General features: G+C 53.6%; 1 protein-coding gene across 13 annotated transcripts in view; it reads left to right on the forward strand.

Moving 5' to 3' along the window:
- MACF1 (microtubule actin crosslinking factor 1) overlaps positions 1-21,965 on the forward strand; it is a 149,947-nt gene that overhangs the window by 59,713 nt on the left and 68,269 nt on the right. For 12 of the 13 annotated variants that reach the window (XM_058040208.1, XM_058040212.1, XM_058040213.1 and 9 more), the window contains 18 exons: positions 52-204; positions 676-830; positions 1,119-1,245; positions 1,668-1,851; positions 2,866-3,035; positions 3,807-3,985; positions 4,156-4,294; positions 4,754-4,947; positions 5,075-5,237; positions 5,696-5,779; positions 5,874-5,981; positions 6,650-6,748; positions 6,910-7,062; positions 7,164-7,252; positions 7,639-7,774; positions 20,584-20,727; positions 20,813-21,046; positions 21,553-21,768. In XM_058040208.1, the coding sequence (XP_057896191.1) occupies positions 52-204; positions 676-830; positions 1,119-1,245; positions 1,668-1,851; positions 2,866-3,035; positions 3,807-3,985; positions 4,156-4,294; positions 4,754-4,947; positions 5,075-5,237; positions 5,696-5,779; positions 5,874-5,981; positions 6,650-6,748; positions 6,910-7,062; positions 7,164-7,252; positions 7,639-7,774; positions 20,584-20,727; positions 20,813-21,046; positions 21,553-21,768 (2,727 nt within the window). Of the gene's footprint in view, positions 1-51; positions 205-675; positions 831-1,118; positions 1,246-1,667; positions 1,852-2,865; positions 3,036-3,806; positions 3,986-4,155; positions 4,295-4,753; positions 4,948-5,074; positions 5,238-5,695; positions 5,780-5,873; positions 5,982-6,649; positions 6,749-6,909; positions 7,063-7,163; positions 7,253-7,638; positions 7,775-10,398; positions 15,982-16,474; positions 16,625-16,942; positions 17,159-17,239; positions 17,390-19,075; positions 19,310-20,583; positions 20,728-20,812; positions 21,047-21,552; positions 21,769-21,965 lie in introns of all 13 variants that reach the window. The other variant, XM_058040211.1, reaches the window with a different exon arrangement.

Raw genomic sequence — 21,965 nt, forward strand, 5'->3', positions numbered from 1 at the left:
CAGCCTGGCACAGACCCTCCTTGAGCAGCCCATGCTCCTTGTCCCTGCCAGGATGAGAAGGAGCAGCTGATCCAGTCCAAGAGCTCCGTGGCCAGCCTGGTGGGACGCTCCAAGAGCATCGTCCAGCTGCGGCCCAGGAACCCAGAGCACGCCGTGAGGAGCACCATCCCCATCAAGGCTGTCTGTGACTACAGGCAGATCGAGGTGAGGGCTGCCAGGCTGCTGCTGGCACTTGGGAAGGGAAGGCAGGGACGAGGCAGTGACACTGGGGTGGTTTGGGATGAGAGCTGTAGGATCTGTCAGTGGAAAGCAGGAGTGGGAAGGCAGCGGGAGGGAAACAGCAGGGATGTTTTTCCTGGAGCACATTTCCGCGTCTCAGATTTATTCTGGGCAGGAGCTGGAGTCCTTTCCCCTTCCAGGGAGGATGGGCTTTATCGTGCTGAGCCAAACAAGCCCGTGGGTGGCAGCCAGCTCCTCCCTGTGACTCCCCTGTCCCTTCCTGTCCCGGCACGCGCGTGCCGCGCTGCCTGGCACCACCCCAGGCTGCTGCTCCATTGAAACACATCCATCTGTGCATTTCTGGGGGCTGGCTCGGCCCCAGGACAGGGGCTGGCAGCAGGGACAGGCGGGCACAGCCCTGCTGCTGGTTTCTGATGGGCGCCGGCGCTGTTGCAGATCACCATCTGCAGGAACGACGAGTGTGTCCTGGAGGACAATTCCCAGAGGACCAAGTGGAAGGTCATCAGCCCCACAGGGAACGAGGCCATGGTGCCTTCTGTCTGCTTCCTGATCCCCCCACCCAACAAAGAGGCCATCGAGATGGCCAGCAGGTAACTTGGGGACGGTCACAGAGAGACGGGATGGTGGGGATGGAGGTGTGAAGGTGGTTTGTGGTGAGGAAAGGAATCCTTCTGCAAACTCCACTGCAGAGGCTGCTGCTGTAGCTTGCAAAATGAAAAAAAAATGACAATTTGGGAGGAGGGATCCCCTCAGGGATCTCTGGCACTGAACAGCAGGAGCATCACTCCCTGACTGGGGTCACTGGGCTGTCTGTCAGAGATGGCTGGAGGGTTCACAGGGTTTGCTGGGCTGATGGAGCTGCTCCTTTCCCCTTGCAGGGTGGAGCAGCTGTACCAGAAGGTGATGGCTCTCTGGCACCAGCTGCACATGAACACCAAGAGCCTCATCTCCTGGAACTACCTGAGGAAGGACATAGCCCTGGTGCAGAGCTTCAGCATGGAAAAGGTACAGAGGAGCTTCCCTGCCTGCTTCTGGGGTTTGTGCTGCTCTCTTGCGTGGCCAGAGAGAGGGGGAAAACCAGGGAATGGAGAAATCAAGGGTCTTTACACCTGGAACAGTGCACACCATGAAAAGGGTGGCAGTTTACAGCAATGGGGAAAAGAGGAACAATTCACACCTTGAAAACCAAAGTTTGGGGATGCTGTCCTAAAGGACTGCAGCTTTTCCCAATAAAAGGAGCATCACGAGTTTGCTGCTGCTGAGAGATTGTGGACTGAGCATTTCATTAGGGAGTGAGCACAGCTTTAGGGGAGGCACAAGGATTTCTCTCCCCCTCTGAAAATACCCCTTGGGCAGACGAAGGCGGCTCAGTTGGTGCTCAGGGCGTTGTTCCTGATGTTTGGACGTGCCTCTTTTTCCACTCGCAGCTGAGATCCTTGGCTCAGGGGGAGTGTCAGCAAGCCCTGAAGAGCCTGCAGGGCCACTACGAGGATTTCCTGCAGGACAGCCGCGACTCAGAGCTGTTCTCCGTGTCGGACCGGCTGCGCCTGCAGGAGGAGGTGGAGTCCTCCAAGGAACACATCCGGCAGCTGCTGGAGTCCATGGAGAACGGTGAGCTCCAAAGGGCCTGCTGCTTCAGCCAGGAGCTGTGGGAGCTCATAAACAAAGGATTAATGGCATGGCTTCGTGTCCTCCTTTTTCCTGAGCTGGCTGGTTGGTGGTGTGAGCAGCTGCTCTCATTATTCCCGCATCTATCCATGCGAGTGTTCGGCCTCTGTCCAGCGCTGCTCCTGCAGAGAGGCCTTGGCTTTGCAGCTTCAGCTGAGCTGCTGAGCTGTGACCGTGTTCGCAGGGGTCTGAGGGTGAGGGAAGAGACGAGGGTCTGGCTCCGTGTTTCAGAAGGCTTGATTTATTGTTTTATGACATGTATTATGTTAAAGCTATACTAAAAGAATAGAAGAAAGGATTTCACCAGAAGGCTGGCTAAGAATAGAAAAAGAAAAAATGATAACAAAGGCTTGTGTCTCGGACAGAGAGTCTGAGCCAGCTGACTGTGTCTGGCCATTAATTAGAAACAGCCACATGAGACCAATCCCAGATGCACCTGTTGCATTCCACAGCAGCAGATAACCAATGTTTGCATTTTGTTCCTGAGGCCTCCCAGCTTCTCAGGAGGAGAAATCCTAAGGAAAGGATTTTCCATAAAAGATGTCTGTTACACCGAGTCCTCTTGCCCTTGCAGTGTTGGCAGAGGGGATGCATTCCAAGCAAGGAGCTCTTCCTGCAGTTAGTCTTTGGGAGAATACACGTGGTGGTGGCACTTGTGACACCATGAGTCCCACCAGGAGCGAGGACTCCGGTCCTGTGGCTGGACTCATTTCCACAAGGAGATGATTTAGCGATGTGATTAAGGTGTTGATTTAACGATTCCACTGAGGTGTTTCCCTCAATGGAAAGCATTCCAAACACCTTCCTTTCCGAGCTCAGAGACGGAGGTGTCTCGTCGAGGTGTTTTCCACCTGAGCAGAGATGCTCAGAGGCTCCAGGCATTCCAGCAGGTCCCGTTTGGGACAGCTCCTGACCAGCGGTGCTTGAGCTGCTGTTCTGTGTGTCTCTGCCTTGCAGAGGACAAGGATGAGACCGTGGCCAGGACGTACCTGTCCGAGCTGAAGAACATCCGCCTGCGGCTGGAGGAGTGCGAGCAGCGGCTCGTCAGCCGCATCCAGGCCCCGAGCAGCGCCCGGGCAGACGGGGACACCATCCAGGAGAACACCCTGCGCATTGCAGAGCAGGAGGTCAGGCCCAAAAACAGCTGTGGCTCCTCTCTGTGGGCCAGGGGATCTCGGGGTTTGAGGGAATTTTGGGGTTTGAGGGAATCTCTGGGTCTGAGGGAGTCTCGGGGTTTGAGGGGATCTCGCCGTGCAGAAGGCATCAGGGAAGCTCAGCAGGTGGACAGCCTGCTTCATTTCCTACCAGCTGCTTTGCCAAGGGCAATCCTGCCTTTTTCCCCTGCCTTTTTTTTCCCCTGCCTTTTTTTCCCCTGCCTGTTTCCCCACGGTTTTTTTCTGCTGCCTTTTTCCCTTTTCCTCTGCCCATTTCCCTGCCTTTTTCCCTTTTCCCCTGCCTTTTCTCTTGCCTGTTTCCCTGTTTCCCTGCCTGTTTCCCTGCTTTTTTCCCTCCCTTTTCCCTCCCTTTTCCCTGCCTTTTTCCCATCTTTTTCCCATCTTTTTCCCATCTTTTTCCCATCTTTTTCCCATCTTTTTCCCATCTTTTTCCCATCTTTTTCCCATCTTTTTCCCTTCCTTTTTCCCTTCCTTTTTCCCTCCCTTTTCCCTCCCTTTCCCCTGTCTTTTCCCCTTCCTTTCCCCTTCCTTTCCCTTTCCTTTCCCCTTCCTTTTCCCTCCCTTTCCCCTCCCTTTTCCCTCCCTGTCCCCTCCCCTTTTCCCTTTTTCCCTCCCTTTTCCCTACCTTTTCCCTCCCTTTTTCCCTTCCTGTTTCCCTTTTCCCCTGCCTTTTCCCTGGCTGTTTGGTCTCTCCTTTCACATTGTCTCTCCCTCCCCCTGCAGCGCACGCAGGAGGATCTGCAGCAGCTGCAGTCAGAGCTCAGGGTTGTGTCTGAGAGGTGCTACAGCTTCCTGGACAAAGCTCCTGCAGGGCCCAGCACGCCCCACCTGCGCTCAGAGCTGGACCTGGTGGTGAACAAGATGGAGCAGACACATGGGCTGTCTTCCATCTACCTGGAAAAGTGAGTTGGGATGTGCCTCTGTTCCCTAAACACCCTTTTGGGTGTTCCCTGTTCACTAAAGGCCTTATTGTGTCCCTCCAACACACCTTGTGGTGGGTGTAACTGAATCCATCCCCCCCCAGATCTGTGCCACGCCTGGGATCTCACTGTGTTCTCTTTGATTCCACCAGGTTGAAGACGGTTGACATCATTATCCGCAGCACCCAGGGAGCAGAATCCCTGGTCAAGGGCTACGAGGTGAAGCTGAGCCAGGAGGAGGCTGTTCCTGCTGACCTGGCAGCCATTCACACCCACAGGACAGCCCTGCAGGTTGGTGATGAAGAAGGTTTTGACTGTTTGCAATTGTGTTGGGGGTGTTCTTGAGGTTGTTGGATACGAGTGGAAATAGGATGGGGGTGGAGAAGGTTGTAAGGGTTAAGAATATGAATGTGTTTAGGACTAGGAGCAGTGTCTCTCCTTTTTTTCTGCTAAATTTGGACCGTTTTTCTTGCCTTGGTACATTTTTAGAGGGTTTTGTGCTGCTGATGTGAGAGCCTTGATTGCTTTGTGAGTGTAGAGGAGCTGCTGTGGCTTGTGCTTTGTCTGCAGTCTGACCTGGGAGCACGTTCCCCTTCATTCTACACCTCCCCGTTCTTTGCAGCTTAAGGAGAAGGGGGAAATAAACCCATTAACCCCTTCCCAGCTGCGTCACCTCTGTCTGGGAGGACATCCCTGCCTTGGTCCCTTCTGCTTTCGGTGACACTGACCCGGTGCTGTCTCCTTGTGCAGCAATGGCTCGGCGAGGTAAAGGACAAGGGCTCCGTGTTCTCCAGGCTGGAGGAGGAGATGGCGAGGGCAAAGGAGGTGGGGGAGCAGCTCTTCAGGCTGAGGCAGGAGCGCAGCATCGACCTGGAGCGCTTCCAGGAGAAGGGCAGCCAGCTGTGGGACCGCTGGCAGCGAGTCTGTGCCCAGATTGAGACCCGGTGAGACACCTCCTTCCTCTTCTCCCAACCTTCACACTCACCCTTGGGTCAGCCTGGGTGGAGGGGAAATTTTTTCTGGCTGGGATTTCACCTCCCTCTCCTCTTACCTGTGGCGGTTTTCTCTCAGCCACACGGAGCTGGAGAGCATCCAGGAGGTGCTGAGCGATTACCGGCAGTGCCACGGCGCCCTGATCCAGTGGATTGAGGAGATCACAGCCCAGCAGGAGCTGATGAAGCCCGGCCAGGCCGAGGACAGCCGGGTGCTGTCGGAGCAGCTCAGCCAGCAAACGGTGAGGCAGCAGCTCGTGGTGTCTCCTTGCTGCCCCGGCCGTGTCACTTCTTGTCATTCTCTGAGCTTGGGAATATGAGAAAGCAGCAGGGAAGAGGCTGCAGGCTTGAGTTGGGTGTCTGGGGAGTGGAGGAGCTCTGCTTGGCTCGAGGGGCAGATCAGGTCTTGTGTGAAAAATTGGAGTGTAAGGATTTTACCCAAAAGTGCAGGGATGTGAACCAAAATTCTGCTCACGTCCCCAAGGCTGCTGTTATAGAACCCCAGAAAGGTTGGGTTGGAAGGGATCTCCAAGATTGTCTTGTTTCCATCCTCCTGTTGTGAGCAGGGGCACCTTCCACTATCCCAGGTTGCTCCAACCTGACCCTGAACACTTCCAGGGCTGGGGCATCCACAGCTTCTCTGGGCAACAACTCAGCCAATCTGTTCTGACAACCATTTTTGCTTTGAATTCCCTTGAAGGCTTTGGCTGCAGAAATTGAGAAGAACCAAGCCAAGCTGGACCAGTGTCAGAAATTCTCCCAGCAATACTCGGCTGCTGTCAAGGTACAGCTCCTGGCTGGGCTGGGCTGGGCTGGGCAGGGGCAGCCCTGGCAGAGTTTGCAGATCTCACAGGCCCCACATCTCCCCACCTTTTCAGGACTACGAGCTGCAGCTGATGACCTACAGGGCCTTCGTGGAGTCGCAGCAGAAGTCGCCCATGAAGCGCCGGCGGATGCTCTCCTCCTCAGATGCCATCACCCAGGAGGTAGGAACCCACCTCAGCTCGGCAGGGGGACATTCTGGGGGCTTCTTCCACGCCCAGCAAAACCACCCAGCAGCCTCTGTGAAAATGAGCTCCCTCCTGCTGAACTCCCTTTTGTATAAATAAAGTTTCCACCCTCGCTGTTTTTTCCAATAGCCAGAGAGGATGGCTTGGTGCCCTAAGCACCAGGTATGCCATACCTTGACTCCTGGGAACCCCTGGGTCAAATCCAGCAGGGTCGGCTCAGCCCTCCAGCCTTGCTCGAGGTAAATAAAGCAGAGCACCATGCAGTGTTGCTGTGTGTGCATCTTTGGGATGAGAACCTTGTAGGGAGCCGAGCTCCTGTCTGCTCTGTGTGGATACGTCAGAGATCCCGGCAGCCCTCTCTGTGAGAGTCCAGCACCCGCCCCAGTGTCCGTGGCAGGAGTGTCCCCTCGCCCCAGTGTCGTGCAGCATGCCTTGTGTGGCCACCACCACCACCACCCTCCCCAGCAGACTGGCTGCATTCCATTGGTGCCATCCCAGCTCTGCCAGAGGTGCCCTGGGGGGTTCCCGAGCCAGAGGTGCCTCATCCATGTCGTGTACTGTGAAGGGTGACACTGGATCTGCCATCGGGACTGATGCACCCCCTTTTCCCTCTGTTTTTCCCCTCTGTGTTTTCCCATTGGCAGTTCATGGATTTGAGGACCCGTTACACAGCCCTGGTCACTCTGACCACCCAGCACGTGAAGTACATCAGTGACGCTCTGCGGCGCCTGGAGGAGGAGGAGGTGAGGCCATGGGGCACACCTGGACCTGTCCCCTCCATCCCCCACATCCCCCACATCCCCAAGGATGCTGCTCCGCGCTGAGGGAGCAGCATCTCCCCTCCCTCCCCCTCTGGAGCTCCCTTTTGACGTGGTTGTCTTCCTCCTCCCTGCTCTGTTTGCAGAAAGTGGTGGAGGAGGAGAAGCAGGAGCACGTGGACAAGGTGAAGGAGCTCCTGGGCTGGGCCCTGGGCTTGAAGCAGAGTGTGCAGGGCAGGGCAGCTGCTGCTGGCAGCAGAGAGCTGGGAGACATTGAGAAATCCATCTCAGAGCAGCAGGTAAAGCAGGGCTGACGCCAGGCCCTGAGGTTTAACTTCTGCTCTTTTTTGCACAGCTGCATTAAGCTGCTTTATTTCACTTTTCCATTTTTTTTTCCCAGGCCCTGAATGAGGAGCTGACTGCGAAGAAGGAGCAGGTCTCTGAGGCCATCAAAACTTCCCAAATCTTCCTGGCAAAACACAGCCACAAGTGAGTGTGACCAGGGAGAGAAAAGGGGCTGGAATGAGATTCCTTAGAGCTGTGGATCCATGGGATCCAGTGCCTAACTCCCGTTAAAAACAATGAGCTGCACACCACAGTTGTCTTCTTTGTTGTCTGCAACGAGATCTGTGAAATGTGCACTCATTTATGCTGTGGGGCAATATTAATCCTCTTTAGTTGAGATGCAGACACATATATTTGTGATTTGATTGTTACAATGCAGGTTGGTTACCCTGGCAGGTTTTAGCTGAGCTGGGCAGGGAGAGGAAGGGACTCGTGGTGAATTTGGCCTTTTCCTGTTCTTGGAATGATGTGGCAATTCTGTGGAGCTGTTTTAGGCAGCACCCTGAGATATTTCCCCTTCCCCTTTGCAGGCTTTCCCAACCAGAAAAGGATCAGATTTCTGCTCAGATCGGTGCTCTGAAGGAAACCTACCAGGCTCTCTGCAGCAACTCCACGGAGCAGCTCCAGCAGCTCCAGAGCCAGCTGGCTCAGGAGACAGAGCACAAGGTACTGCCTGAGCTCCATGCTCAGCCCTGTCCACTCCTCAGGCTGTGGAAAAGGTTTCATTTTGTTGTGTCTCTGGCCTCTGGCCACTCACAGCCCCTTGCACGTGGTTCTCTCCTGTTCACGGTCACCCAAAGCATCTGGTGGTGCCTGGAGGCCAAGCAGGAGCTGTTGTGAGAGCTGTGCTTTGGTTGCCATCAGGGCTCTGCCCCCTGCACGAGGGCTCACTCGTGCTTGCTGAGCAGGGTGGCAGATGGAATTCTGCCCTGGAAGTGTCCCCATGAGGAAAATCTGTGTCCTGTGAGCTCAGGGGGCTCAGCCCCGCTGCAGGAAGGTGGGACTGACGTGGCCTCAGGGTCTGGCCAAGGGTTTTTCTCTTCCTTGTGGAAGGCAATTACATTATCCAGCCCCTCATCTGACCCGGGGGACCTTCAGGACCTGTTCCCTGTTCACACCCACCAGCCCCATCCTTGCAGGGAGGGCTGGGAGCGCATCCTTATTGCCTCTGTTCCAGCTGTCGTTCACAGATTTACGTGTGCCTGTTCTCTAAGTGTATATTCATGTGTCAATGGATATTTTTGTGTGTTTGCTTGCTGGCTCCCTGTGCCCTGAAGCAACAGCCCGCTCACATCTGGCTGTGAGATGCAGGTTTTGGCTCTCAGGTCTGTGAGTGAAGCCCTGTTCAAGCCACTCATGGGGAGAAGGTGGCAGAGCTGCTTTTTTGAGATCTTCCTGTCCAGCTTTCACCTAAAAGTGTAGTGTTTTGCTCCAAACTGGACTTTACAGCACATTCCAGGTGTTTCAGAGCAGGAAATGATTTCTTTTATTGCAAGCCCTTTAGCCCTTGTGCTGGCAGCAGAAAGGTGAACAAATCACTTTGTTAAGCCATCACGGATTTGGTGCAGCCTCCCTGTGGAATGGGTGCTTTTTTTTTTTTCCTTTCCCTTTTCCTCTCTTTTGATCAGGAAAATTATTTTAGAGCAAAAGCCTTCTCCAGGGCTTGTCAAGCTGTTTTGGTACAGCATGAAGGTGCTTTGGGGCTGGAACAGTTTTCACTCACAGGCTCAATGAAGGCCAGGCAGCAAAACAAGAGATGGCAGTGGGGCTTCACCTCAAATCCCCGTCTGCAAAACCATCCCTGCAGCTCTGCTGCGGAGCTGTTGCTTCACTGTAGAGGGAGCATGAAGAACTCTTTAACATTTGCTTGCTGGAAACATCCAACTGTCAGAAAGAAGTTACAAAAGACCAAAAAAAAAAAAAAAAAAAAAAATTGCAAAGCAGAGCGCGCTAAATTGAGCATGATGTGTCCCTGTATGGTTTGTGTTTCATGTCAACTGTTTTTAAGATTAACTGACATCCTTGCTTACAAGTTTAACTAACCCCCCTGGGATTTAAACAAACAAAAACAAAACACACAGAAGGGAAAGAGGACGGACCTGTGTGTGGGGTTCTTTTTGCAAAACAAAACAGTCGCATGCTGGACGCTAACCCCAAGCTTTACACTGTGTGTGATACGGCTGAACTGCTCCATAAGGCTCTGTCTTTAACTGCTCAAGGCACACCCTGCAAGTCGGTAAGTAAAAGCCTTTTACTCCCCTCCCTCCCATCCATCTCCTTTTTTGATCTTTCTCTTTTGTTTTTCCCCCCTTTTTCCCTCTTTCTCTGTCTTTCCACGTCGCTGAGTTTGCACGTCAGGGCCTGGCCGTGGTGGTGGAGAGCTGAGGTTGTCCCAGAAGGTTCCTCCCGTCCCCCACAGCAGGGTGTTGGGATGCAAAAGGAGTTCATTCCATAGTCCTGATTCCCTCCTTGTTATACCCACAAAAACCTTGGAGTGCTTGGGCCAGCCTTATACCCAACCAGTGGCACTGGGAGAAACCCAAACGTCCAAAGAGCCTTTGAACAAAGACACTTTATCACTTAAATTATCACCCTCCCTGTGGGGATAGCAGCAAGAAAAGGCCCCTCCAGTAGCTGGTGTGGTCCCAGTTTGTCCCTGTTCATGCTGAAACCTCCAACTTGCTCCATTTGTCCCCTGGCCCTGTCTGAGGAGCAGCTTGGAGGTGCTGCAGTGGGGAGCTGTGCTGCTCCTGCCCTGATGCATGGCTGGGAGCTGCTCCATGCCACGGGGCTCTGTGGTGTTCCCCACCCATCCTGGCACTTGGGATTTGCTTGGCAAGTGCAGGATTCTCAGCATGGCAGGGATCAGCATGGAGGCTGTACTGGGGAAGGTTCCTCTTTATACCCCACAGTGGGTGGTTCTGGGGGGGTTTTCTTCCCCAAGAGTGGGATTTGTGTTGTCTTTGCTTTTTCAAGGTGGAGTTGTTGAAGGGCTTTGTTGTGCTTGTTGGTTTCCTGGCCTCTTTTCTGTGGAGCATTAGGAATGAGTCTGAGTTTTGGTGCTTGCTGCTTTGCTGCATTGCTGCTGGTGGATATTGGAAGCATCTTGGTGCTGCCCTGGTGATGGACTAGATTGCAAACACTTTAGGACTTTCTAGCCTGTTTGGGGATTTTAATTTTTTTGTTTTGTTTTGTTTTGTTTTTTAAGTGAGGCCTCCCTGAAACTCACGCAATGAGTGCTGGAAATGCTGAATTTTGATCTAATTCTTTTCCTTCTCTTTCTGTTCCAGGGCAGCGAAGCCGTGGCAGGAGTGATCGATCTTGGCACGGTAGAAATATTCCCTGTGTTTGGTGCCATGCAGAGAGGTCTGATAGATCAGGACACAGGCCTGGTCCTCCTGGAGGCCCAGGTGATCTCCTCTGACTTAGTTGTCCCAGAGACCAGTGAGAAACTCTCCTTGGAGGAAGCCCTGGCAAGAAACATCATTGATCCCAGGGCGTTCCAGGTGCTGCAGGAACTGAAGGATGCCCTCCAGCAGGTGGAAGAGATCAGACGTGAAGGGAGGCAGCTCCTCCCCGTCGCTGCTGCCATAGAAGAGGGCAGGATCAGCGAGAGCATTGGGCTGAAGATTCTTGAGGCCGAGCTCCTCACTGGGGGCTTTAAATCCCAGCAGGGCAGAATCAGCGTGGAGACAGCAGTGCAAGAGGGGCTCCTTCCCCCCCAGCTCCACTCCAGGCTCCTGTCCCACCTGGAATGTGGCAAGGACCTGATTGACCCCAACACTGCTGAGAAGATCAGCCTGCCTGAGCTCCTGGACAGGTGCATCACCCACCACGAGGCCGGGCTGAGGCTGCTCCCAGTCAGGCAGCTGGCGGGTGGCATGGTGAGCCTGAGGTCAGGCAGGGAGGTCAGCATCTTCCGTGCTCTCCAGGAGGGGCTCATAGACAGGCAGGTGGCCACCAGGCTGCTGGAAGCCCAGCTCTTTGCTGGTGGCATTGTGGACCCCAGGACAGGGCACAGGCTGACCGTGGATGAGGCTGTCAGGCACCATTTGATTGAGCAGGATTTGGCCTGCACGCTCCTCGTGCGGCAGCTCCAGACTGGTGGGATCGTGGACACCACCACGGGAGAGAGGCTGAGCGTGGATGAGGCCCTGAGGAGGGGTTTGGTGGCTCCAAGGACTGCACTGCTGGTGCTGGAGTCCCTGTGGTCCTTCATGGGGCTGCTGTGGCCAGAGACAGGGGAGGTCATCCCCGTTGTAGATGCTTTGGAGCAGGGGATGCTCTCCACGGAGGTGATGGAGGAGGCTCTGAGCAAGAGGCAGCTCCTGCAGGCTGTTTTCGTCCCAGAAACCACAGAGGTGGTGTCCTGGCAGAGGGCAGTGGAGCAGGGCATCCTGGACAGAGAGGTGGTGAAGGAGCTGAAAGCAACAGCCATCCCTGATGTCCTGGCCGGCGTGCAGCTCTCTGGAGCTCCAAGCAGGAGCCAGAGCTCCCCTGGAAGGAGCCCCACAGCTCAGGAGGAACCTCTGCTGAGGAGTGCTGATGAAAAGCTGATGTTCCACCTGATGACCCACAGCTACATCAACATCCACGATGGCCAGAAGGTGCTCCTGGTGGATGCAGAGTTGAACAACCTCACTAAAGCTCTCATCCAAAGCCAGGAAAATGGATCCTGTGCACAGGTGTTGGAAGGCTTTGAGGAGAGGGAGGCAGCTCTTGAAAGCAAACCTTGCAATGGTTTGGCTACAATGCAGCAGCTTGAGCTTCAATCTGCTCCTTCAAAAGGTGAAAGTGAGAAGATCCTACCACCCAGAAGTGCTCTGGAGAATGGGGAGGTGGTGGTGGGACCTGAAGGTCTCCTCTTGGAGGATGCAGAGGAGTTCCTGCGTGTGGAAGAGCAGGAGCAGATTTCCCCTGAGCTGGAGAGCATCAGGAGTGAAACTGATGCTGAATTTGGAAAAGAACAGGTGATTTTTACAACCAGGGATAAACATCGGGTAAAATTACTGATACCAGAACCTCCCAGTGACCTTGGCAGTGGATTAACCAGAGAAACAGAGGCAGAAGAAGAGTCCAAGCCTCCTGCAGCAGATGGAGTGGAAGGTCCCGAATATCAGAAGAGGGCATTGGAAAGTGGGGCAGTGGTTGTGAAAAGTGAAATCTGCATTACAATGGGCGTTCCAGAAAGCAGAGACAGACTGAAAATGGTGGCAGAGGGGTCTCGGGGTGTGAGGGAGCCTGGAGGAGAGGCAGGAGATGTGAGGGATGTGAGAGAGGTTTATGTGCTGAAGGAGGGGACAGTTGAAAATGGTGTGCTGGGAGGAGAGGAGGATGTGCTCCCTGCACGTGGGGAGGCAGCACCAGCAGAGAGGCAAAGCAAGGACACGGAAACCGTGCTGAAAGTGGAGGAAGGAGAGTGGGAAGAAGTGTTGGGTGATGAGGGACCACCCCTGCCACCCCACGAGGAGCAGGAAGCAGAGGACACAGGAGAGCAGGAAGAAGTGCTGGGTGATGAGGGCGTTGAGGAGCCACCCCTGCCAGCCCCTGAGGAGCAGGAAGCAGAGGACACTTTGGAAAAGCTCCTGATGCAGCTCCAAAGTGGTGGCATCACCCACGAGCAGACGGGCAGGACCCTGCTGCTGGATGAGGCCGTGGCCTCTGGGGTGGTGTCTGGCCACACGGCTGTGAAACTCATGGAGAGGATGAAGATGTTTAGTGGCTTCTTTGACCCTCAGGCCTGTGAATCCTTGACCACTGAGGACGTGATTGAGGAAGGTCTGATGGATGAGGAGCTGCTCCAGAAGGTGCTCACGTCTGACAAAGCCATAAGTGGTGTCCTTGACCCGGGCAACAACTTTGTCTACTCCATCAAGGACGCTGCTGCTGTTGGCCTTCTGGACAAGGAGACAGCCATGAGGATCCTGGAAGGGCAGGTGGTCACTGGGGGCATTGTTGACTTGAAACGTGGCAAGAAGGTGTCAGTGACTTTGGCTTCAAATCTGGGCCTCATAGAGCCGACGAGCCAGGCAGAGCTGGTGAAGCTGGAGAAGGCTTCCAAGGGGAGAGGCACTGATGAGGTGACCAGGCAGAAGCTCATTAATTTGCAGGCTGAGACCAGTGGGATTGTGGATCCTGCAAGCAAGCAGCCTTTGACTGTGGCAGAGTCTGTTGAAAAAGGGCTCCTGGAGAAGGAAGAAGCTTTTCAGCTCTTGACCAAGCAGGTTGGCGATGGAGGGATCATCCACCACGTGTCTGGGATGAGGCTGTCGGTGGACAACGCCATGAAGCACGGTTTGATCAGTCCAGCCCTGTGCAAGGAGCTCAGGAAAGCTGAAAGCGTGGTCCTGCAGGGCTTTGTGCACCCAGCCACCAAGGAGAAGCTGCCCTTGCCCCAGGCAGTGTCACTGGGGCTCCTCAGCCCAGAATTCCAGAGGAAAGTGCAGGAAATCCAGGCTGAGAGCGGGAGCATCCTCGACCCAGCTTCTGGCCAGCGGCTGGCTCTGAGCGAGGCGGCGCGGGAGGGCTTGGTGCCCCAGCAGGCGGTGGAGAAAGCCCTGTCATCTTCAGCCATGAGAGAAGGCATTGTGGACCCCGAGAGCTGCCGGATCACCCCCTACTCAGAGCTCCTGAAGAAGTGCAGAATCGACGTGGAATCCGGCCAGCGGTACCTGGAGGTGCATCCCTTGCAGGCCGTCAGGGACGAGGCGACGGGCGCCAAGCTGCCGTGTGCCCAGGCGGTGAGGCTGGGCAGGGTGGACCCCCTGCCCGCCCTGAGGCTGCTGCAGGCACAGGCAGACGCCGGAGGCCTGGTGGTGGAGGGCTCCGTGAGCAAGAGGCTGTCCCTGAGGGCGGCTGTGGAGCGCGGCGTGCTGGATGAGGCCATGGCCAAAGTCATCGCCAGCAACCAGCTCAGGGCTGGGGGAATCGTGGGTGCCCCCGGTGGGGAAAGGTTGACTGTGAGGGAGGCTGTTGGGAAAGGGCTGATTAGCCAAAAATTAGCTGCTGGTCTTCGGGATGTGCAGGTGTCCGAGGGGAAAGTTGGCTCTGAGGTGTTTGAAGCGGAAAAATCGCAAGTCTCGCAGGAAAAAATAGAAAAATTGTCTCCAAAAGAGGGAGGTGTCATCCTCCCTGCCAGGTCTGATGGTGCTGAGCCCAAAGCTCACCCTGAAGCTGTGAGCTATGACACAGCTCAGGCGGTTGGGAAAGGGCTGATTAGCCAAAAATTAGCTGCTGATCTTCAAGACATGTCACTATCTGAGGAGAAGGTTGGCTCTGAGGTGTTCAAAGTGGAAAAAATGCAGGAAAAAATAGAAAAACTGTCTCCAAAAGAGGAGGGTGTCATCCTCCCTGCCAGGTCTGATGGTGCTGAGCCCAAAGCTCATCCTGAAGCTGTGAGCTATGACACAGCTCAGAGTGCAGCTGCTGCCACTGAGAAATCCCCCAAAGCATGGCCAGAAAGGAAATTAAAGCCCCAGGAAGCTTCAGAGGGTGGTGTCTGTCCCCAAGATGAACATCATCGTCATCTTCATCACCCCCAGGCAAAGGCTGAGGTGACTCCAGAGCTCCCCTCAGTGTTGGGGACAGTGTCCCTCCCTGAAGAGGCAATGGTGACAGGGGCTGTGGAAAAAGGGATCCCAAAAGGCATCTCCCAAGTGAGAGCAGCCCAGGGCAAGGAATTGAGGGAAGAAATGGATGGAAGGGCAGAGAAAGTTGAGAGACAGGGCTTGGAGGAGGAGCAGTTGGGCACAGAGGTGCTTCACAAGGAGGATGATGATGAGGAGAGGAAGAGGAGGAAAGAGTTTGTAAGTGCAGAGGGAGTTGTGGCAGGTGGAGAAGGTGCAGTGGTGACTTCTGGGCGTGGAGAGAGAGTGACCAGCGTGGTCCAGGAGACACCAGCAGCCCCGAGGGATTCTGTCAGTGTGGGTACAGGGAAGGGAGGGATGGGTCCTGCAGAACCCCCTGAGCTTGGTGTTCCTGTGGGAGATGGGCTTGCAGGGGAAAGAGCTGCCAAACACACAGGAGGAGAAACCCCTCGCATAGAAAGTGAGCAGGAAAAAACCAGTGTAACTGAGCTAAAACCTACCCAGAAAAAGAAAAGCAAGAAGAAGAAAGCGAAGCAGGGCAGCATTCCAGGAGACAGCGCTCAGCCAGAGGAACCTGCAGAGAAGCAGCTCCTTCCTCCCCTGGCTCCCCAAGAAATTCCAAGGAGAAAGGGCGAGGAGCAGCACTTTGTCCCCAGGGTGCCAGAGCCAGAACATGAATCCAGCACCGAGGCTGCTGCTGGGCTGGCACGAGACACAGCCAAGCACAAGGGTGGAAAAGGGAGGAAAACAATTCCTGTGAGAGACACAGAAACCCCCAGAGAGGATCGGGTGCTCCCTGAGCACGGGGAAGCTCGAGAGGTGGTGGAAGGTGGCACCAAGGATGGGCAGGATTCCTGGGTGGCCCTGAAACGTGAGGGAAGGAGCCTGAGTCTGGAGGAAAGGATGGCTCAGGATGACTCCAGGGTGGAATCCTTGGTGGTCCTGAGTCTGGAGGAAAGGATGGCACAGGAGGACACCAGGATGGAAACCACCCAGGATGTGCCCAGCACAGCCACCGTGGCACAGGAACTGCCCCATGACTTAATTGTCAGAGAGGAACCCACAGAAATTCAGGAAACCTCCGCAATCCTGGAGCTTGGAGAGGAGAAGCAGCACGAGCAAGGAGCTGAGCTCAGAGGAGACCAAGGAGGAGCCTCTGCTCCCCCAAAACCCAAAGAAGAGACCCCCCAGGAGAGGAGCAAGCAGCCAGGCCCAGGTTTGCTCTTACCTGTGATCGTGGAGGGGGAGCTGCTGGAAACCTCGAGGGAGTCCACGAGGCCGGCCCAGGTCAGTGAATATTTTTGCTATTTAGGCAGATTTTTCCTGAGCTATTTGTGGATGTTTGGTGCTAAATCTGTCTGAGATCCTCAGCACAGAGGGCAGCTGAAGCAGGAGGAGTGGATGTTGCAGTGGATTTGGTAAAGGAGCTGGTGATGTACAACTGGAAACATTCAGGGCTGAGTTGTGGCTCCTTTTGCTGGAGCATTGCTGCTAAATGACTAACAAGTAAAACTCCTTTTTTTTTGGCACTTTTGCTGCAACACCAAGAGATCTCTTGCCATTTATAAGCTTATGTTGGAAAAAGAACCATGTGGTTTATTTCTCCTGTAGTAAATCTTGTAGATAAGGCTGGCAAGTGGCGAGTCCATGAGCGGGAATGTTATTAACAAATTTCTCCTTTGGGGAAAAAAAAAAAACAAAAAAAAAAAGAATTTTATATAACACTTTGTCTCCTTTTCTGCCTAAGTTTGAAGCTTTGATTTCCTGTCTGATTCTGCAGATCAAGTTCAGCAAGAAGATGTGTCTGGAGCACGACCAGAGGCTGATATCTTATCTCTCCATGCTCCGAGACATCGAGATGAGAATCAAGCGTGTGCAGCCAGCAGAGCAGAATTTGGCAGCCCTGCACGACCTGAGGCAGCAAGCAGAGGTGAGAGAGGCTGGGCCAGGCTTGGCTGGTGTCAGACAGAGCTTTTCCCCCCTCTCCCCAGCTTCCTGGGGAAAGAAACCTTTGTCTCAGGTTTAACAGGCTTTGATATCAAACCTCATCCCTCCTGCAACAGCCTGAGCTTGGCTGACAGGAATTTTACAGCCTGGAGAGAGGCAGGAGAGTGCTGGCAGCCTAGCAGGGCTGGAGGCGGGGGGATGAATTTTTCCAGGCTGAGTGTTTGGAGCTGCCTCTCCAAAAGCCCTGCTGGGTTTTGGCGGCAGGGAGGCGAAGTCACCCTGTGGTGCTGTTTTGTCTCAGGCTCTGGGCTCCGAGCTGCAGGAGCTGAGCTGCCCAGTGAATCAGGAGCTGGATGCCGTGCAGAGGATTGTGGCCAACCCGCCTGAAGAGGTCCCTGAGCAGTTACTGAAGGCTTTGGAGAAGGATGCCAAGAACCTCCAGAAGTCTCTGAGCTCTGCAAGCGAGGTCCTGCAGTCCCGGCTGCAAAACCTTCGTGGGGCAGCGGAAGCTGAAAAGGTAGAGCTGACAACTGCCCCGCTGCTGCCCCCAAAAACTCCCTGAAATTCCTCCTTTAAACCACGGATTCCTGCTTTTCAGGCTAAAATCCTGGCCCAGCACGAGGCTCTGGAGGGCAGGCTGCAGGAGCTGCTGAGCTGGGTCCGTGGCACCATGGAGTCACTGGATGACAGAGATTTCCAGCAGGCCACCGATGGCAGCAGCTTGGGTCACTGCCTGCAGCACTACAAGGTAACCATGGCAATGCCCCTAATCCTGCAGCCTGCTGAACTTGCTGCCCTCTGCACAGAGGAGAAGCTTTTAATCCTGCAAAGCCCTCCCAGGGTTTGCCCTTAGCTTGTGCTGCAGCAGGAGCTGCTGTGCTGGGTGTCCTCTCTAAAGTCATTTATTTCCATAATACACATTATGATATATACACTTATAATTATATATATACATTAAAAGAGAAGCTTTTAATCCTGCAAAGCCCTCCCAGGGTTTGCCCTTAGCTTGTGCTGCAGCAGGAGCTGCTGTGTTGGGTGTTCTCTCTAAAGTAATTTATTTCCGTAATGCACATTATAATATATACACTTATAATATATACACTTATATATTATATAAGTGTATAATTACACTTATATAATTATACACTAATATATAATATATAATATATAATATATAATATATAATATATAATATATAATATATAATATATAATATATAATATATAAAATGTAATATATAAAATGTAATATGTAATATGTAAGTGTATAATTATATAAGTGTATATAACTTGTATAATTATACACTTATATATTATATTATACACTTATATTATAAGTGTATATAACCTGTGTAATTATACACTTATATAAATGTATAATTAAAATACATTAAAAGAGAAACTTTTAATCCTGCTTCTCTCCCAGGGTTTGCCCTTAGCTTGTGCTGCAGCAGGATCTGCTGTGCTGGGTGTTCTCTCTAAAATAATTTATTTCCCTAATACCCAGCCTGGTTTGGTTGTTTGAAGTGCTCCTGTGCAGGGCTGTGGTGGTGGCTAAGTGACCTGGGGAGGTTCCTGTCAGGCTGCATCCTCTGGGAAGCTGCTCCATCACACCTGCCCTGGTCTCCATCACCTGCATGTGCAGCCCAGTCTTCTTATCCATCTTCTAGCAATAAAGATTGTTTCCAAGTTTGGTGGTGGCATCTTGGGCGTGGAAATCAGGGCATTGAAGGCTTTGAGAGCTGGTGGTGGCACGTGGAGTCGCTGTGGTCATGTGTGGGTCATCTTCAGACCCAAGGGCAGCCCTACACAGCCAAAAAACCTCTTGGTGAGGTGCCAACAGCACCTGGTGCAGAGGGAAGTTGGAAAATCCCAGTGGTGAGATGCTGTCACCTGTGACAGTGTTCACAGGGGTCTGAGGATGAGGGAAGAGATGGGGATCTGACTCCATGTTTCAGAAGGCTTGATTTATTATTTTATCATATATATTATATTACAACTATACTAAAAGAATAGAAGAAAGGATTTCTTCTAAGAATAGAAAAAGAAGAAATGATAACAAAGGTTTGTGTCTCAGACAGAGAGTCCAAGCCAGCTGACTGTGATTGGCCATTAATTTGAAACAACCACATGAGACCAATCACAGATGCACCTGTAGCATTCCACAGCAGCAGACAACCATTGTTTGCATTTTGTTCCTGAGGCCTCACAGCTTCTCAGGAGGAAAAATCTTAAGGAAAGGATTTTTCATAAAAGATGCCTGTGACACTCACCTCCATGCTGAGTTCAGTTTTGGGAGAGTTTGGTGTTTTTGGAATGTATTTCATGTGACACCTGCAGATGGGAAGCAGTGCAGCCACAACCCTGATCATTTTTAGGGTCATTTTTAGGGTCATTTTAAGGTCATTTTGGGTGTTTTTTTCTCCCCCATTCAGGAGCTGAAGGAGCCCCTTGCTGACACCAAGGCTGAGCTGGACGCCGCTGCCTTCGACGTCCAGCTCCTCATCTCGGAGCACGCGCAGGATTTGACGCCCCAGCAGAGCAGGCAGCTGCTGAGGCTGCTCAACGAGCTGCAGAGAGCCTTCAGGGAGCTGTCAGAGCGCGTGGCAGCGCGGCTGGAGGTGCTGCAGCTCTGTCTCCAGCAAGCGGAGCAGACGGAGCAGGTGAAGGTTGTGAGACATCTCCTCCTCTGCTTGCTGAAGCGCTTCCCGGCCACAGGAGCAGCACCTCCACTCTGGGATTTCCCCTGCATGCCACTCTCAGTTCAGGGGTTCTCACTCTTTTAGAGCTTCCCCTAAAAGGCTTTCTTCTTCCTACCAGGCAGAAAGTTGCTTTGCTCCCCAAAATGTGGAGCCCTGCCGAGGTCTGGGCAGCAGTTCTCTGCTAGATATGGAATTGTTTGGGGCTGGGTGGAATAAACCCTGTTATCACCCCCAAAATCCCTGTGTAGGGAGCACCCAATGTCCTATTTCCACTGCACACATCAGGCATTGCTGTCCCAGGGAAACAGCTGGCAAGGGCAAAAACAAGCCCTCAGATCTCTGGGCAGCACCCAGCACTGCATGGATCCTCTCATCCAAGACAGGATTAATGTGTTTTTATTATTAACAATTGCTCTCTGTAACTCTTGCCTGTCCTCTCTGGAGTGTGTGTGTGTGTGTATTAACCAGTTTGCTTTGCCTTTTCAGATTGAGCCCATCCTAACCCAGGAAGAACTCGCTTTGCAGCTGAAGAGCTCTTAAGAAGGCTCTTTCAATTTGCTTCTGTTGTTTTATCTTATGACTGGGAGAAACAGGCACAGTGTTTGGCACAAGTTTGTACATCACCTTGCTGAAATGCCCAGTGAAAAGCTCAAAAACCTTTTATCCCCCCTGGCAGAGGGGGGACAGGGGTGTCACAGGGACCCTCAGGTCACATCATGCTCAATTGCTCAAACAGGCGCTTCTGTGTTGTGCTCTGGCAGCAAAAAGAGGAGCTGGATCAGCCACAGAAACACTTTCCCTCTCCAGGGCTCCCTTTCCAACCCCAAATCATTTTTAAAAATCCCTTATTTGGGGTTGTCTGGGGCTCCACAGTGGCGCTGCCTGCCCCGGGCTGTTGTTGCCTCTCACTCAATGAGTTTCTGCTGCAGTTTTAATGTTTGTAAAGTAGAATGGAAAAGGCACAGAAACTCATGGCTGAGTTTTGCTGGGAGAGCAGTGCAGCTCCATCTTGCAGCTCAACAGAGAGAAACCCCCAGTGACAAAAGTGACAAAAGTGCCACCAGCTCGGCAGGGATGTGACACCTGCTGCCGGACAGGGAGCACCTGGAGATCCGCAAAAGTTTTCTGTGCTGCATCCTCCCCTCCAGGAGCTGTAACCTGACCTTGCCTTTCAGCAGCAAGTGAGAGGAGGTGCAGGGCTGGCCCTGACTGTGCCCCTGTCCCCTTTGCTGTGCCCACAGACGCTGCAGGAGCAGCAGGCAGCCCGGGCACAGAGCCTGGCCGAGCTGAGCCGCTGGCTGGGCCAGGCTGAGGACACCCTGGCAGAGCAGCAGACAGCAGAGGGGGACCTGCCCGCCCTCCAGCAGAGGCAGAGCGATGTTAAGGTCGGTGATATTTAAATTTTGGGGGGCAGAGGTGGGGAGGTTTCACTTTAGGAGTGCCCAGAGCCTCATGAATTCACCCATGCAGGAGCTGCAGAGGAGCATGCACAGCAGAGCCGCCTCCTTCGCCGGTGTCCTGAAGAGCACAGAGCAGTTCTTGGAGGAGAACAAGGCCAAGCTGGAGCCTGGGGAGCTGGCAGCACTGCAGCAGGACCTGCAGCGTGCCAAGGAGCAGTACCAGTCCCTGCAGGAGAGGACAGAGGTGGCCCAGAAGGAGCTGGAGAGTGCTGTGAGTGCTGCAGTGCAGCAGGAGACTGAGAAGGTAACGTGCCAGAGGGGCTGCAGAGCCTCCAGACTTTGCTTGAGGGGGACTGTGAGGTCCTGGGAGCCCATCTGGGTGATGCAGCACAGAGCAACTTGTGGTTCCTTCCTGGGTGAGGTTTCCCCCAGATATTTCTGTCATTAAATGCCTTGGGAGCTGCAGCTGGTTGTGCAGGGAATGGGGGAGGAAAGGTCCCTTACTCTGCCTTTGGGGTGACCCCTGATGGATGAGGATTGCCAATCACATCCCAGCCCTTTTGGGGTGTATGAGCATGAGAAATTCAATGTAGCAGCGAGGCTGAGATGTCTCACAGCTTTTCTGCACCTTCCAGAGAGCCACAAAGGGTCTGGAGGTGTCTCAGGCATTTGCTGAGGCTGGGAAACTCCTCGGGTTTGTTTTTTTTTTTTTTTCCTCTTTCTGCTGATTTTTGTCTCCCTCCCCCGTGCAGCAGTCTGCTGAACATGCAAGAACTGGGTCGTTCTTATCTGGAGCCCTTGTGCTTTCAGGTGAAAGCTGCCAAGGAGCTGGAGGAGAACAGCAATAAGATCGATTCCCTCCTGAGCTGGGTGGCGTCGCTGGAGCAGAGGGCAGAGCTCCCAGAGTACAGACCCCACCCTGCCAGCCCAGGCTCAGCAAAAAGCACTGGGGATGTCCCTGATGGCCACACTGTGGGAGCAGGCAGTGCTGCTGAGAGCCTGGATGAGCACTACGAGAGGCTGAAGGTCAGCACTGACACCTTGTCCCACCCAAAGCCTCCTGCCCCATGCCTGTCCCTGCTGTTATATGGGTATGAAATATGGGATTCTCCATGGGGGAAGCTCAGACAGGCCCTGCAGGAGATGCAGGATGTGTGGTGGGCGTGTGCCCACCCACAAGGTGTAACCAGGGTCCAGCAGGTGCCCATGATGCCCACAGAAGG

This window comes from Melospiza georgiana, chromosome 24, assembly GCF_028018845.1.
Source record: "Melospiza georgiana isolate bMelGeo1 chromosome 24, bMelGeo1.pri, whole genome shotgun sequence".
Taxonomy (NCBI): Eukaryota; Metazoa; Chordata; class Aves; order Passeriformes; family Passerellidae; genus Melospiza; species Melospiza georgiana.